Source organism: Grampus griseus (assembly GCF_964374135.1).
Source record: "Grampus griseus genome assembly, chromosome: 18".
NCBI lineage: Eukaryota > Metazoa > Chordata > Mammalia > Artiodactyla > Delphinidae > Grampus > Grampus griseus.
Window position 1 is genome coordinate 73,036,245 of NC_139012.1, and position 16,799 is coordinate 73,053,043.

The 16,799-nt window shown below is 37.5% G+C and overlaps 1 protein-coding gene across 1 annotated transcript in view; it reads left to right on the forward strand.

Moving 5' to 3' along the window:
• Nucleotides 1–16,799, forward strand: part of KATNAL1 (katanin catalytic subunit A1 like 1) — a 72,185-nt gene that overhangs the window by 14,808 nt on the left and 40,578 nt on the right. The window contains exon 4 of the mRNA XM_082675663.1: nucleotides 15,884–16,052. Within this exon, the coding sequence (XP_082531789.1) occupies nucleotides 15,884–16,052 (169 nt within the window). The remainder of the gene's footprint in view (nucleotides 1–15,883; nucleotides 16,053–16,799) is intronic.

Here is a 16,799-nt window from a genome sequence, read left to right on the forward strand (position 1 = left end):
TGTGAAAAACGCCGTTGGAAGTTTGACATGGATTGTGTTGAATCTGTAGATGGCTTTGCGTAGTATGGATATTTTAACAATATTAATCTTCTGATCCATAAATGTAGGATATCTTTCCATTTGTTTGTGTTTTCTTCAGTTTCTTTCATTAAAGTCTGGTAGTTTTCATTGTACAGATCTTTCACTTGGTTAAATTTATTCCTAAGTACTTTATTGTTTTTGATGCCAATGTGAATGGGATAATTTTGTTTCTTTTTCAGATGTTTTGTTGTTAATGTATAGAGGCACAACTGATTTTTGTATGTTGATCTTACATCCTGCAACTTTAGTGAATTCATTGATTAGTTTCAAATGGTTTTTTTGGTTGAGTCTTTAGGGTTTTCTATATTTAAGATCATACCATTTGCAAATAAAGACAATTTTGCTTATTCCTTTCCAATTTGGATGCCTTTTATTTCTTTGTTTTGCCTAATTACTCTAGCTAGGACTTCCAGTATTATGCTGAATAAGAGTGATGAGAGTGTGGGCATTCTTATCTTGTTGCTGTTCAAGAAGAGAAACGTTCAATTTTTCACTGTTGAGTATAATGTTAGCTGTTGTCATATATGGCCTTTATCATGCTGAGGTATGTTCCTTCAATTTGTTGAGGGTTTTTATCGTGAAAGGGTGTCGTATTTTGTCAAATGCTTTTCTTCATCTATCAAGATGATAGTATGATTTTTATCTTTTATTCTATTGATGTGGTGTATCATATTTATTGATTTGTATATGTTTATCCCAAGGATAAATCCCACTTGGTCATGTTGTATTTGAATTTGGTTTGCTAATATTGAATTTGGTTTGCTAATATGCTGTTGAGAATTTTTGCCTCCATATTCATTGAGGATATTGGTCTATAGTTTTCTTTTCTCATCGTGTCCTTATTTGGCTTTGGTATCAGAGTAATGCTGGCTTCATAAAATGAGTTTGGAAGTGTTCCCTCTTCCTCAGTTTTTTGGAAGAGTTTAAGAAGGATTGGCATTAATTCTTTTTTAAATGTTTGGTAGAATTCGCCAGTGGAGCCATCTGGTCCTGGGAATAATTTTCAGTATAGGAAGTACCTGTTCGTAATTGCTAGAGCACCATGATGTATTTCAGAAGGCAGTGGCCACAGATAATAACTCTAATATCTAATATCTGTGGCTCAGACTGAATAGAAAGTGTGGCTGGCATTTTCCCATCGATGAACACTTTCCTGAAAACTTCTTCTCATTAGAGAAACACCAGCGCAATTATTTCTTTTTCTTTGGCCTCCTGTAACTGCCCATAGCACAGATCTGACTTATTTTTATACTTGTTTTAATCGTTATTCTCAATGAAAGTGGAAGATGAATGGACCAGAATATGTTTCTCCAAACCTCCTTCCTCCATACTAAATTTTAAAAAAGTTTCCCTTGTGTGTAACCATTGTGTGTATTTTTTTTTTCTCTGTGGATCAGAAATCCTTAATAAAAGCAAATCTAAGACTGTATATTGCTTGGGGAAAAAAGATTCCCATTTCCACATATATCATCAACAACAATGGAAAAACACCAGCAACTCCACAGGGTTCTACTAGTGAAGGAATTCTGTTTAATACCTTGAGTAGTATCATGGGATTAGCAGTTTTAAACTTTAAGAATAAAATCTTTACATAAGCAAATCCACAGATCCTTCACCAAGTAATAACATCATAGTGATACCTACGTAAGGCAGATGTTAATGAAGTCAACTTTACACAGGTTTGTAGCACAGAATGTGTGCATGAGCTGATAGAATAAGCAAATATTAAGATTGTAAGTTTAGGGTTAAAAGTTATGGGAGGTTAAAATTGTATAATTTTTTCCTTTTAAAATTTTGTTTCTTCTACAGGTCGTATAAAACAAAAGTAATAAAATTTCCACCTAGAGATAGTGAAAAGTGGATATAGTCCTTAGGTATTCTTGGTGTAATGGGAAGACAATTGACTGGAGCCCACGAGATCTGAGTTTGAATTCTACTTCTGACACCTCTTTGCTTTATGACCTTGTGCAAGTTATTTAACCTCTAAACATTAGCTTCACTGTCTGTAAAATGGGGATGTCTACCTCATGGAATTAATTAAGAAATTTAATGTTTAGGACAGTAACTGGCATGTAATAAGTAAAGTGAATCATCAACTCTGAAATAGAAGACTACAGCGTTCTTTCAGATAAATAGTAAGAGACTAACAGAATTTTAAAAATGACATAGCCTCATTTGTAAAATTCCTTAAGGAATTTTTTTTCCTTCCTGTACATTCTATATAAATCCTTAGTTTTCTGAAACATTTTGAATAACTCTGGCAGAGAGAATATGGTTTTTTAAATGTCCAAGTCTCATGAAGTGGGCAGTCTTTTTTTTTTTTTTTTTTTTTTAACCAGTACGCGGGCCTCTCACTGTTGTGGCCTCTCCCATTGCGGAGCACAGGCTCCGGATGCGCAGGCTCAGCGGCCATGGCTCATGGGCCCAGACGCTCCATGGCATGTGGGATCTTCCTGGACCGGGTCACGAACACGTGTCCCCTGCATCGGCAGGAGGACTCTCAACCACTGCGCCACCAGGGAAGACCGTGGGCAGTCATTTTTAGGAAGAGCATGATTACTAGTTATCGGTCAATTTATGTTTTACAAGCACTATCATATTTAAACCTACAGTGATCCTCTGAAGTAGCTACTTGTATTGTGTACCCATATTACTATTGCTGATCTATTGTTATGAATAAATCGTATGAAGCTGAGGAAATTGAATCTTACAAAGTTTGTTATTTTCCCAAAGTCATCTGAACAAGAAAGTGGCAGAGCCAGGATTTGAACCCAGATCTCCTCAACTTCAGGAGTCTTATTTATATCCACTCTGCCATGTTACTTTGCTACACATACTTGGTGGTATCTATGGGTCTATTTTTTGTTGTTGTTGTTGTTGTTGTTGTTGTTGTTTTGTTTTTGCGGTACGCGGGCCTCTAACTGCTGTGGCCTCTCCCGTTGTGGAGCACAGGCTCCGGACGCGCAGGCTCAGCGGCCATGGCTCACGGGCCCAGCCGCTCCGCGGCATGTGGGATCCTCCCGGACCGGGACACGAACCCGCGTCCCCTGCATCGGCAGGCGGACTCCCAATCACTGCGCCACCAGGGAAGCCCTATGGGTCTATTTTGATATTTATCTGTATATCCTCATATATAATATATAGTTCTGTTAACCACTTGATTAAATTCTTACTAGAGGTGGTAGGAGAATAAAGAAGCTGAAAATGCTTGATGAAATAAATAATGTAATTAAAAAAATTTCTCTTTGAGAATACCACACAGAAATTGTAGGCCAGTCAGAAAGTATAATTTACCTTGTTTTGTACAAAATGTTTCCGGGACGCATCTGTTGGGTTTATTGTTAGCCACTAGTTTGGTAGCCCTGCTTGTGGGTCTGCCTTTTCACCTCATGGACTTTAACACAAAACTTCTCCTCTCTCCCTGTTACGGCACGGTGAGGTAATGTCCATTACCACTGGTGGTTTTCCGTGGTGGTTTTCCACATTGTTCGAAGTTATACCTTATATGTCATGTGTCCTCTGGGTTTAATCATGATCCTGTTTACCAGCAGCTGCTTGGATAAATCAGAACAACCTTTTAAAGTGAATTAGATTTATTGCCTTAAGTATGAGGAAATTGAGCTACAAAAGTAGGATTATAATGGGAGGTTCTGGCAATATGAGAATTAAACTCCAAAGAGATGAAGCCTCCAGATCATTCTTAGTGTCCTAAGTTAAAAGGTATCTTGTATTAATTAAATTATTTTATAATATTTTCCATGTAAATTTATTAAGCACATTCTCTTTAATGAGGCCATTTAAAAATGATCTCTGCTGGTGAGACCTGAGGCCATGAAACTAAGATTTTCTGTATTGGAACAGTATTTGACATAGATTATATTCAATAAAGTATTCTTTATTCAACTTAAAAAATAAATGTGTTAGGTCTTTTAAAGTTACATCTTTTGGGAGATATGGCAGTAGCAACAGGATACACAAGCCTGGAAATAATCATTTGGCTTATCCCATACAGGTTGAAAAAGAGAACTCTGATAGGCTCTCTAACGTTATTGCGTCTGGAACCAAGGGAAGTGGCATAGAGTGTTCTGTATACAGATAGATAGGATGATTGATTTTTTATCAAATTTGTGCTATTCTGTAGCATTTCAGCAAAGAAGAAATTCTTGTTGACTTGGTATTAAAATTGTTGCTTTATGTTTTCTTTGGGTACCCTAATAGATTAAGTAACTGCTCGCATATTAAATCCCAGTTTGCACTGGGAAAAGATCAGTTAAGGCCAAGGTCAAGTACCGATAGACAGTAAACTGCCGTCTCATCCTTACTGGTATCTCACCCAGGCTCTGGGAAATTTTCCTGGGATTGGGAGGTAGGAGAGCAAGCTTTTGTATCAGTTCCACCACTAATTGAGTGGTCCTCCAAGTTAATTTCACTTCTCTGTGCCTCACTTTTCACCTCTGTAAAATGTACATCATGATGAGATTGTTTTGTAAAATTGTTTTAAAGTCTTAGGAAGAAAAACACTACTATTGCTCTATCCAACGTATATTTTATGAGCATTCATCATATACTCAACTTTATTTTTGGCCCTGTGGAAAGTATAAAGGTAATAAAAGAAAAAACCCAGCACAGACCTTGGCCAGAAACCATCAGAAAAATAATGCAGACATTGTGGAAAGCTTAACCTAGGATGCTGGCGCTTATTGTATGCCAAGTACTATGCTGGGCGCCAGTACTATGGTGGGGATACGGTGGGATGCAGAAACAGACACAGTCCCTGCCTTCCTGAGCTTACAGTCTTGTAAAATGGGTGTGAGAGCCATTACTGAGGTAGAATGGACTGGATTTGGTGATTAATGATATAAGAGAATGAGAGAATTGGAGCAGGTAATTAAATATCTAGATGAAGCTGTTGAATAGGAATTGGAAATGAGAACCAGAGTTTAAGAGAGATTGGGATTAGTAGTGGTTACTTAGGAATCATCAGCAAGTATGGAATTTTAAGAAAGAAATTTTAAGGTCATTCTTCATATGGTAGAGTAGGTTATTGCTGAGTATGATTGGCAGGTTGAGATTATACTCATTTCTAAACATTCTGGAGTCATATTCTCTTCCAGAATTCTGTTTCTGGAGTGTGGGATGGACTCTATATTTAGACTATGGGAAGAATTAGGTAGCAGTGCTGATTAACCATAGTCATTGACATTTATTGAGGAGTTTTTAACTGGGAACCAGGTACTATGCTAATAAACTCTCTACATGGTTTTTTTTCTTGGTCTTCACAACCACCCTCTAAAATAGGTACTATTAATATCATCCCTATTTTTTTTTAGAAGAAATTGAAGCTTAAAGATTCTAAGCAACTTTATCAAATGTTGCATGTGGGTTAAGTAAGATAAGGATTGAGAATTGGATTGGATTTAGCAACATGGAGCTCACTGGTGACCATGATGAGTGGTTTTGGTGGAATGGTGGAGAATAATGGAGTGGGTTCAGAGAATGGGAAGAGAGGAATTGAAAACAATGAGTGCGTGCAGTTCTTTCAGCGAGTCTTGTTGAAAAGGGGAGCATAGAAATTGAGTGGTAGTTGGGGAAGTGGAATCAAAATTTGTTGTTGTTTCCGAGACTTTTGTATGCTGATGAGAATGCTGCAGCAGAAAGGGGAAGATTGACGATGCCTGGGAGAAAGAGGCACTACTGGAGCAATGTCCCTGAGTAGACAAGAGGAGGCAGGATCCAGTGTACAGGTGGGGCGGCTGCAGGATAGCTGATTCAGAGTAGCTGGAGGGAAGGCAGTTAGTTATAAAGGCTGTGGACGCAGAGAAGTGGGCAGATGTGGAGGTGAGCGCTTGTGGAGGTTCTCTCCTGATTATTTCGATGAGGGAAGAAAAGCAAGCAAGATCATCTGAGAGTGAGGGCGGGGTGCAGGTGTTTTCCAGGGTTTAAATTCTCACCTAAAGTGTCCCAAGAGGGGACATCCATTCCATTTGGCTATTTTATTTCTTTTATGTAAGTTTTCTAGGAAGCGTTTGTCTTATTTTGCAGAACTCAGTAGTCATTCATTTGAAACCTTATTTTGGAATCCTAGGTATTTATTACAATGAGTGCCTAAAAACTTGGTATTTCTATCGTTTTTTTTTTTTTATGTTACAGAAAAGACAACTGAAAGATAGAAATTTTAATTCATTAGAGATAAACTAAGGAATGGGAACAAGATAGTGGTAAGTCAGAATGAAATCATAACACATCAGTTTTGTTTTCCTTGAAAGAAATATTTGCCTTGCTGCACTTTACCACTGTTTTCTCCCTTCTTCTTTCCTCTGGCAAACTGCTGTGATGTGTACTCTCCCTGTGTTGCCATTCACTGCTTCTCTTTCCTTAATGAGTAGAAATCCTGGATCTCTATTCATTGCAGTATGGGACTGACTTCTTGAAGACAGCTTCCTAATTTAAAATGGAATATGCCAAATTCTCAAGAGTTAAGGTGTTTAACTTTTGTAACAGTTGATAGTATTTACCATCTTTCTTCTTTTGGCTTCTGTTACACTGTACTATGCTTTTTTCCTTCCTCTTTTTTTTTTTTTTTTTTCCCTAACTGTGGCCCCTTCTTCTCTTATCTCCTCCTCTTGTTGTTCCCTAGTGCTGTCCCTCTGCTCGTTCTATATTCACTTCAGCTCCTTATATCCAGCCCCACTCTCTCTCTGCTTTGCAGATGACATTAGTGATAGGAGGATTGTGCCTTCTGGTTTGCATGAGCAGTCTAATTGTCGTTTGTAGATAACTTCTCTTTTCTCTTTCATTGTTTTTATGATTTTATTTTTTGTCTTGGTGTTAAATAGTTTCACTATAGATTATCTGAATATGGATTTGTTTTTATTTAACACTATTTAAGACTTGTGTTTCTTTTGTTTCAAATTCCTTTTTACGCTTTTAACCATTTTAAAAGTTCATTTTTATAGTTCATAGCTGATAGTTCTATTATCAGAAGTTGTTTGGAGCCTTATCCTTCTGGTTATTTCTGATGGCTCTTGTTTGTGGTAAAGCTGAGAATGTCCCTTCAAGGTTTGAGTCATTCTATGTGTGGCTTGTTTAGGGGGATGTCACTCCTCAGAGGGTCTGTGTTGGGTTCAGCCAGGTGCCTTCAGGATGTCACCTGCCTGGACCACTTTTAGGTAAATTTCTTCACTTAAGGGAGTATAAAACTAAATCCCAAGTCACACGAGTGCAGGCCCTGGTTCCTGTTTCTGGGGGCGACTTGTACCTTACTCCACACATATAGAACATAGGCTCAGATGGACAGACATACTTGCTTCTTCCATGTGCGTGTTTAATTCTGCCCTTTGAGAGTCCTGGCTTCGCTTGCCAGTCTCAGCTCAGCTTTGACATTTGTAGGCCTCAGGCCTTGTCGCGGGCCTCACTTTGTGCTCATTAAACCTCGAGCCCTGGAAACCCTCAAGGACTGCCATGCCGTCAGCTGTATTTTATTTATTTTTTGACTGTTAGGTATTTCTCTTATCTTCTGGTAAGATCACCTATATATAAACAGGATATTTGTTACATTTTATCCAGAGTTTTTTTTTTAATGTTACAGAAAAGAAAACTGAAAGATAGAAAATTCAATTCATTAGAGATAAACTGTATCTATATATTTATCATAAGTTCTTGAGGGTCTTATCCTCCAGTTTGTTGTTTCTGAGGACTTTTATTTATAGTTTAGTTGGGAACTCGTCTTCAGCGAGGCTTTCATTGCAGGATTTATATGTGGATAGAAAGGGATGTCCAATATAATACATAAAATATGTATATATTTTTAGCTAAACTATAAGCTTCTTGAATGCATGGACTATATCATATTGTTTTGTATTCCAGTGTTCTGAAAATCAGTAGAATATTTTCAGAACTTGACCATAAACTAGACAAAAAACTATGAGATATTTAAAGTTCAACTGATAGTATTTTAATATAATCTGTAAAAATTGTGTAGTCCCTATACTCTGAAAGAGTGCCATTGTCCATCTAGTTTTAAGGTCTTTACAGTTAGACATAAGATAAATTAAATATTTTAAGTTTTTCAAGTTCAAAGGTCTTTAGAGTTAAATGGAAAAGGCAAGGGCCTATCTTTAGATCCAAAGAAGAGCAAGGTAAAATTAAATAATCAACCTGCCTGGGAGTAGTGGCATCCTACCATTAGACAAAATAATTAGTAATGTTATCGTCCCCTTCCCCTACCTTAGAAGTGATAGAATGACTGGCTTAGCAACTTTAAATAAGGATCAGTATGTCCCATCAGAGTCTCTGACAAGAGTCTCGCCCCTGTTCTTGCTGAAATACCTAGTTGTGGGTAACATCAAAATGCTAAGAGGGCAGCCCCCGTGATATTAAATGGGACTGTATAATATTTGGTGTGAGAAGTATGTCTGCAGCTCCAGATCTCATACCAGCAGAAATTTTTGGCTAAATATTACCTTGGTTAACTTGGCTAATTGTCTTCTGTAGTGGGTAAGCATCTTTCAACTCCAGTGACATTTAGAATTAAGAGTAGAAATGTCTAAGAGACTCAAAACTGTAATAGTAGTATTTTTTGTTAAGGGATATGTACATATTTATTTATTATTTTTATGTACTTGTAATTTAAGACAATATGGCTAATGAGGGTGACAAGCATGCAATTCCAATTTTAAGTGTATTATGGAATAATTTAGATCTGTGATTTTACATGAAAATTTATGTTAAGTACTTTTGGGGAACATTTAGGAGAAATTAGGCTTACCTCATTTATAAGTTTAACTTACTAAGTTTATGAAAGTATTTATATGTAAGTTATGCTTTGTTAAGTAAGACAATTGAAGAACTAAGAAGGAAATAAAATATATTACATTTATAAACGTATGTTAAAAATTTTAGTGGCATTTAATTAGCCAGGTTTGTGAATGGCATCAAGCATTATTCAAAAACCTCTTAAAAGTGACTTCTAAAATCTGCTGCTCTTGTACATAAAAAAATATTTGTAAGTGAATCTAAAAGCTTTAAGGACTAACCGAATTTCTGCAGTTTTAACTTTAATAAATTGAATATTTAAAAAATCAAAGTAAACCTTTGAAGAGATTTTTTTGCACAAAAAGTACCCTTGAGGATATAAAGCAACTCGTATCAGCATGGCTTATAGTACTCCATGTGTTTCTGAGTGTGATTGATTTGCTTGTTAGATAGTGAGGGAAGACTTAATCCAGTATACAAAAAAGCCTTTTCTATTACGTAGTGTAGTATCTTGCATTCATCAAAAGTTCAGATATTTGTTGAAAAATTAATATTTTGAACTGACTCTGGAATATATCATACTAAAATATTTGTTTATAATTTTCTGATAGCAAATAACTAAAATTTCTAAAGTTCTTTTTAGAACTGGAACTTATTAAAGGTTAAGTTCTATGGAGTCACGTGATTTATGAAGAGGCACCACTGCAATTCAGTAGGGAAAGGTGGGTCTTGTCAGTAAATGCTTCTGGGTTAATTGAATGTCCATGTGGTGAGGAAAATCTCAACCCCTTACCTCACATCATATAGAAAAACTAATTTGAAATAGATCACCACCTAAAATGTAAAAAGGTAATAAAATAAAACTTCCAGAAGAAAACATGGAAGGGATATTATCATCTTCTTGGGGTAGCAAAGATTTATTAAACTGGACAATAAAGCATTAAAGATAAAAGGTCAGTAAGTCAGAATTCTAAAATTATGAACTTCTTTTCATCAAGAGATGCACCATTAAGACAAGTCATATACTGGTAGAAAGTTAAAAAAAAAAGGAAAGCCATATACTGGTAGAAGATGTTTGCAAAGCATATGTATGACAAAGGACTTGTATCCAGAATATATAAAGAACAACGATCAGTAAATCAATAAGAAAAAGTCAGGCAACCCAGTTGAAAGAAAATGGACTAAAGACTGGAACAGATACTATACAAAAGATATTCACATGGCTAATAAGCATCTTGTTGAAAAGGTGTTTAACATCTGTAGCCATTCAAGAAAGGCAAGGTAGAACCACAATGAGACACCATTACACCCCACCCCACCCCCAGAATGACTAGGGTGGGACAACTGGCACTCTCGTACATGGTGATGGGAGTGTAGAATGGCATCACTACTCTGGAATACCGTTGGCTATATTTACTAAAGCTAATCTTACATACACTTTATGATGCAGCTATTCTGCTCCTGGATACAGATCCCAAAGAAATGAATGCTTCTGTTTACCATGAGGATAATTCCCATATTCATAGAGGCTTTAATAATAAACCTCAAATAGAAAACAGCTCAGGTGTCCATTCACAGAATTGATAAGTTGTATATTTATGCAATAGAATACTCCACAGCAGTGAAGAAAGATAAACGGCTATATACAGGAACATGGATGAATTTCACAGGTAATGTTGAAAGAGTATGTACTATAGGATTCCATTTTATGAAACTAGAACAGGCGAACCTAATCTATGATAGTAAGGTCAAAATAATGGTTACCTTTACCAGCTGATATTTACTAACAGGGGCCATGAAAAAAACTTTCTGGGGTATTGGGAAATGCTCTTTGTTCTACTGGTGGTTATACAGTACCAAAATTTATTGAGTTGTATACCTAATATATGTACATTTTACTGAATATATGGTATACCTCAATGAAAAATAGATTTAAACAATTCTGTTAAGTATTAATCATCCCCATTTACAGAGGAAGAATATGAGGCTTGTAGATGTTAAGTGATATGCTCATATAATCAGTAATTGGTGGACCTGGGAGTAGGAAGGCACCCAGGGTTTAGGATTCTAAATCTAATGCTAACTCCGGATCACCATGCTGTTTCTCTGTGAAGGGAGGAATCGTGTTTGCAACGTTTTTATGTCAACAGCCAGTGTAGTTCCTGTCCTTATTAGATAAACATATATTTTCTGATTTGAAAAAATAGCAGTCATATATTTGATGAGAGTGGACATTAAAATTCTTAATCATTGGACTTCCCTGGCAGGCCAGTAGCTAAGACACTGCACTCCCAATGCAAGGGGCCCGGGTTCAATCTCTGGTCTGGGAACTTGATCCCGCATGCCACAACTAAAGATCCTGCATGCTGCAACTAAAAAGATGCAGCAATGAAGATCCCACGTGCCGCAACTAAGACCTGAGGCAGCCAACTAAATATTAAAAAAAAAATTCTTGGGCTTCCCTGGTGGTGCAGTGGTTGAGAGTCTGCCTGCCAATGCAGGGGACACGGGTTCGTGCCCCGGTCCAGGAAGATCCCACATGCCGCGGAGCAGCTAGGCCCGTGAACCATGGCCGCTGGGCCTGCGTGTCCGGAGCCTGTGCTCCTCAACGGGAGAGGCCACAACAGTGAGAGGCCCGCGTACGTTAAAAAAATAAATAAATAAATAAATAAAATTCTTAATCGTTAATTTCAAATAATAAGTCCTCTAATTTCTGTTTAAGCTTTGCTTTCTTGCCTCCTGATTTCTTACCAAATAATTTCTCTTGGACTCAAAGTCTCATATATTGACCCCAAGTCCTTATAGTAAAAATATCAGTATGAACTACTTGGAACTCGTGTTTTTTTTCATTAGCTATGGAGAGGTATGTTTTCCTGTTTAATTCATATAGATTAATGTCATAGCAAAGTAAGAGTATTTTTCTTCCTTTTACAGAAGTTTCAGTAATTTGATTTATGTTCTTGGGCATATATAAGACCTGTTCCAAATTTCTTTTTCTTATACTAGAATTCTAACAATGTATGAACAAACAGATACAACCAAAGAATTTAGAATAATCATGAAACAGAAAGCTGGAAGAAATAGAAAGAGCTGAATAGATGGGAATCTTAAGAAGGTGCCTGTGTAGCAATTGGAGAAAATTGTGATAGTATCTTTGACCCTGTTTCTAAATATGGTGTGGAATGAAGGCATCTTCAGAAGAGGTCTCTTCCCCTTTGATTTCTGGAACCCTGGATGCGTGGTGCTGTCTGACAGACAGTTCTATTTCTGTTGCCCAATCTTTTATGGAGATTTGCCAGGCAGTAATACAGTAGGTTCAACTGAGGATGTGTACTCTGAGCCCACATCACTAGCACATGTGTGTTTCTAGAACATGCCAAAAACTTTGTAGCAACCCTATAATTTCATTTTCTTAGGTGCTCAAATAATTTAATTAGTGGTGTTGTTATATTCATCATATTTAAAGTTTATTAACTACCAAGTAACTAATATGAATAATAAAATTTATGTAACGAATAAGGAGTTATAATACAGTAGGATCTATGTACCCACCATGGAGTTTAAGATAAAGAACATTAGCATTACCTTGAAGGCCCCCTATGAGCTCCTCTGCATCCTGTTCCCTCCCCTCCTCTTTCAGAGTTAGCCACTGTCCTGGATTTGGGGTTTATCATTCCTTTGCCTTTCTTTATACTTTTAGCACATACATATTAATCTCCACACAGTATCTTGTTTTGCTTAGAATCATACTGTATGTGTTCTTTGAACTTACTTTTTCACTCAACATTGTGGTCCTGAGATTGATCTATTATTATTGCATGTGTCTGTAATTCATGTTCACGTGAATATAGTATCCCATTATGTGAATGTATAATAATTTATGCATCTGTTCTGATACTGGACCTTTGGGTTGTTTCCAGGTGTTTACTATTACAAGCAGTGCTGTAAGAACATTTACATATAATATTGATATTTAATATTGCTTAGAAAGGGAATATTGGCTTTTGGAGGAAGTCAGGCTTATTTGCATATGATAGGGTAAGGCATCTTTCTTCCCATTCCTACGGGGAAATATCCTCCAGTAGGAGAACTGAGCTCAGCGTAGACATGCTACTCTTTTATCTGCAGATTTCCAGTTATTCTCTATATTTGAAATGCTGTAAGCTAGCAGGGTGTCAGCCTGTGTTTGACCATTGGGGCAGAGGCTGACGATGCTGTGCAACCCTACTAATAAAGTCTCTTTTTAAAAAGAGACCAGTAAAAGAAGCCCTGAGACTTATTTTTTACAGCCTGGAAGCTGTCACTGAGTCCTTAAATTGAAGCATGCCATTGGGCAGTGATGCCCTAATGGAGGAAGAAGTACAGAACAGAGTCAAGGGTGTCCTTTGGGAAGCTGACAGTCTGTTTCCAATGTACTATCAAACTGCAGTGAGACGGAACTGAAGACCTGCAAAGCACAGGCACACTTTCTGTGAGACGTGGGACTTGCCACAAATGCCACATCTGGCCTCTTGAGCAGTTTCCTTCAGACCGTTTATGAGCCCGTCAGAATACTGAGTGGCAGGACAAGGTCAGCAGCAGCAAACACCTGGAGTGCAGCCTGTGAACGAGCTTTGACATAATTCTCGCAGCACAGCTTTACTGAACTGGCTGTGTGTGCAATGTGGGCTGCAAGCAGGACTCCTCAGTGACCGCTAAATAGCAAGCTGAGGCGGGAAAGCACAAGCTGAGGAGGCAGAAGAAATGTTTCCAGAGTCCCTGCAGTTCACCCCTCGTCAGCGAGGCCACCGAGCAGCCTGGCACGCAGCTGTAAGGACGGGCTTGCTGTGTGAGCAAGAGCTTCGGGCTGGCTGTGCCTCCAGAAAGCAGGACCACAAACAATGACAGACTATTTAAATAGCAGGCGCAGCTGCTAGCAGAAGGGCAGACTTGACGTGTGTTCTGTGTGGAAGAGATTGTCAGCCGCTTTTTATTGTCTTTGGCCAGGAATCCAATTCAGGAAAGACATTATACATACACAGATATATATATATATATATATATATATAGAGAGAGAGAGAGAGAGAGAGAGAGAGATAAAACAGTAAAGTTCTGCTCTACTACTTTATACCTCTTCATCAAAACCAAACAGAGGGCTTCCCTGGTGGCGCAGTGGTTGAGAGTCCACCTGCCTATGCAGGGGACGCGGGTTCGTGCCCCGGTCCTGGAAGATCCCACATGCCATTCAGCAGCTGGGCCTGTGAGCCATGGCCGCTGAGCCTGCGCGTCTGGAGCCTGTGCTCCGCAGCGGGAGAGGCCACAGCAGTGAGAGGCCCGCATACCGCAAAAAAAAACCAAAACAAAACAGAAATTCGTTCAAAAAACAATGGTTGCAATGAAATACTAGGAATAGAGCAACATAACATTTTTAGTTTTTTAGTCTTTACCAGTCTCATTACATTTTTACCTTATTGACAGAATACTTAAAAGACTAATAATGCGCTAGAACCAAAACCATAATAATACCTTTAAATTTGAGAATGCCTTATAACTATTTCACTATACACGATTTTCAAGTTCCTTTCCTGTGGATTTTTTCCCCACAAGATTGCTTATTCATCTTTGTCTCCTCCTAGGGCCTAGCACAGTAGAGGATATATACCTCCTAACAGGTGTGGGTGTTCAGTAAATAACTGTTTAACTGGATTGGACTCCAAGGATTCAGATGTCAGTGTATGGTAACCTAGTAGAAAGACATACACTTTTCACCAGCCTCTCTCATCCTCAGCACTTTCATGTAGCGGTCTAATTCCAGTAGTCTGAAGATGCTGCAATATGTTAACTATTTTTTACCTTGAGTTTTCAACCTTCCTGGTTTTCATCCATTTTCCTGTTTTCCTGAGTTCATTGAGTAATACACATGTGAGACTTTTTCTGATACCAGGAAGAGAAACTCCGTGATGAGTTAGATGAATTAAAAGCATGAAGCTGGAAAAGGGATAAGAATAGATTTTGGCACATGGGTGGAAAAGGAACACACATATGGGATGTGAAGGGCTGCAAATACAGGCAGAGCTGTAAAGAGAGTAAAGGTAGGAAAACAGAGGCAGAGGCAGTTCAGGGAGGAAGAACTAAAAGCTTAGACACAAAGTGATGGAGTCTCCCCCAACACCCAGAGAGAGGCAAATAAATACTGTTCTGAGAAGCCCCATAATTTCACTATTTGAAGAAGACATGTTTCACATTACATTAGACAAAATATGCCACTTTGTAAGCATAATTATATTTATGTATTTATCAAAATTCTTTTTTAAAATTGCTGTATAATTGACATGTATTACATTAGTTTCAGGTGTACAACATAATGATTCAATATTTGTGTATATTGTGAAATGATCACCACCATAAATAGAATTAACATCCTTTGCCACATATAGTTATCAAAATTCTTGATTCCCATTTGGGGGCCTGTATAATTTGAATGATCCTGTGATTTTTGACACCCTCAAAGCATGAGTAATATTTTTACACATAAACTTTGCACATAAATTAAGAAGATTTCATTAAGCCCTGCTGTTTGTAATTTGATGAATGAAATGGTTTTTCTAACATGGAAGCAGAGAAAATCATTTTGGTTGTAAAGGATAAACTAGTAAGCTATGCAAATAAATATGTTTTGAATTCTTGTCCTTTCAGCTTTTAATGATTTTTTTTTAAAGTTACTTATTTGGCTTAGGACAGTAATGAATAAAGGAATTGATTTTCTGTTAACACTATTAAGGTTATTAGATAGGAATAGTCTGTGTTGCCCTCTGTTGGTGAATGTTATTTTTGACAAAATAATTGCTGCTGTATGTGTCATTTATACGTATTTAATGTTTGTATCAACCAGTATACTTTACAGAAAAGCACTTTAAAAACTGACCTAAGAGTTGTAGCCGTGAATTGGCAAAAGGGGGAAAAATTGACCTTGTGGGCTTATTGATTTAATAGTTTTATTGACTAATGTAGTATTGAAATACTTTTGCCTTTGATTAATTTTAATTTTATGTATTTATTTTTTTGTCAGAGCTCCACCTCAGATAAGGCGTCCCAATCGAGAAGTAAGACCTCTGAGGAAAGAAATGCCAGGAGGAGGAGCCCGGGGACCTGTAGGCCGAGCACATCCTATATCAAAGAGTGAAAAACCCTCTACAAGTAGGGACAAGGATTGTAGAGCAAGAGGGAGAGATGACAAGGCAAGACTACCTCTTTGTAACCCACTCACTTTAAGCCCGTGATGTTTGTTGCTTATTATACTTTTAGTGGGCTTTTCAGAGGACCCTGGTTTTGACATGGAAGAGGTTTTTTAAAAAACTTTGAATCAAAAACCTATGCAGTCTTTGCATTTTGAAGACCATTCTGTACTGTCAGTAACCTCAGAGGTGTATATATTTCTTAACACACACACACAGAAATCTTAAGTAAAATGGAGCTTTTCATTCTTTGAATTTCAAAATTGTATTAAATATCATCACAATTCTGATAATTAAAGATAAAAAATGACAAAATTAAATAGGAAATAATTTTGAATCTTAAATAGTAGTCCACGTTCACTTAGAGGAGGATGAGGAGGTAGTTTGTATTTTCTTTTTTTCCCACCCCCCTGCGGCTTTCCCCCTTGGTGTCCATACGTTTGTTCTCTACATCTGTGTCTCAACTTCTGCCCTGCAAACAGGTTCATCTGTACCATTTTTCTAGGTTCCACATACATGCGTTAATATACGATATTTGTTTTTCTCTTTCTGACTTACTTCACTCTGTATGACAGTCTCTAAATCCATCCACGTCTCAACAAATGACCTAATTTCATTCCTTTTTATGGCTGAGTAATATTCCACTGTATATATGTACCACATCTTCTTTATCCATTCCTCTGTCGATGGGCATTTAGGTTGCTTCCATGACCTGGCTATTGTAAATAGGGCTGCAGTGAACATTGGGGT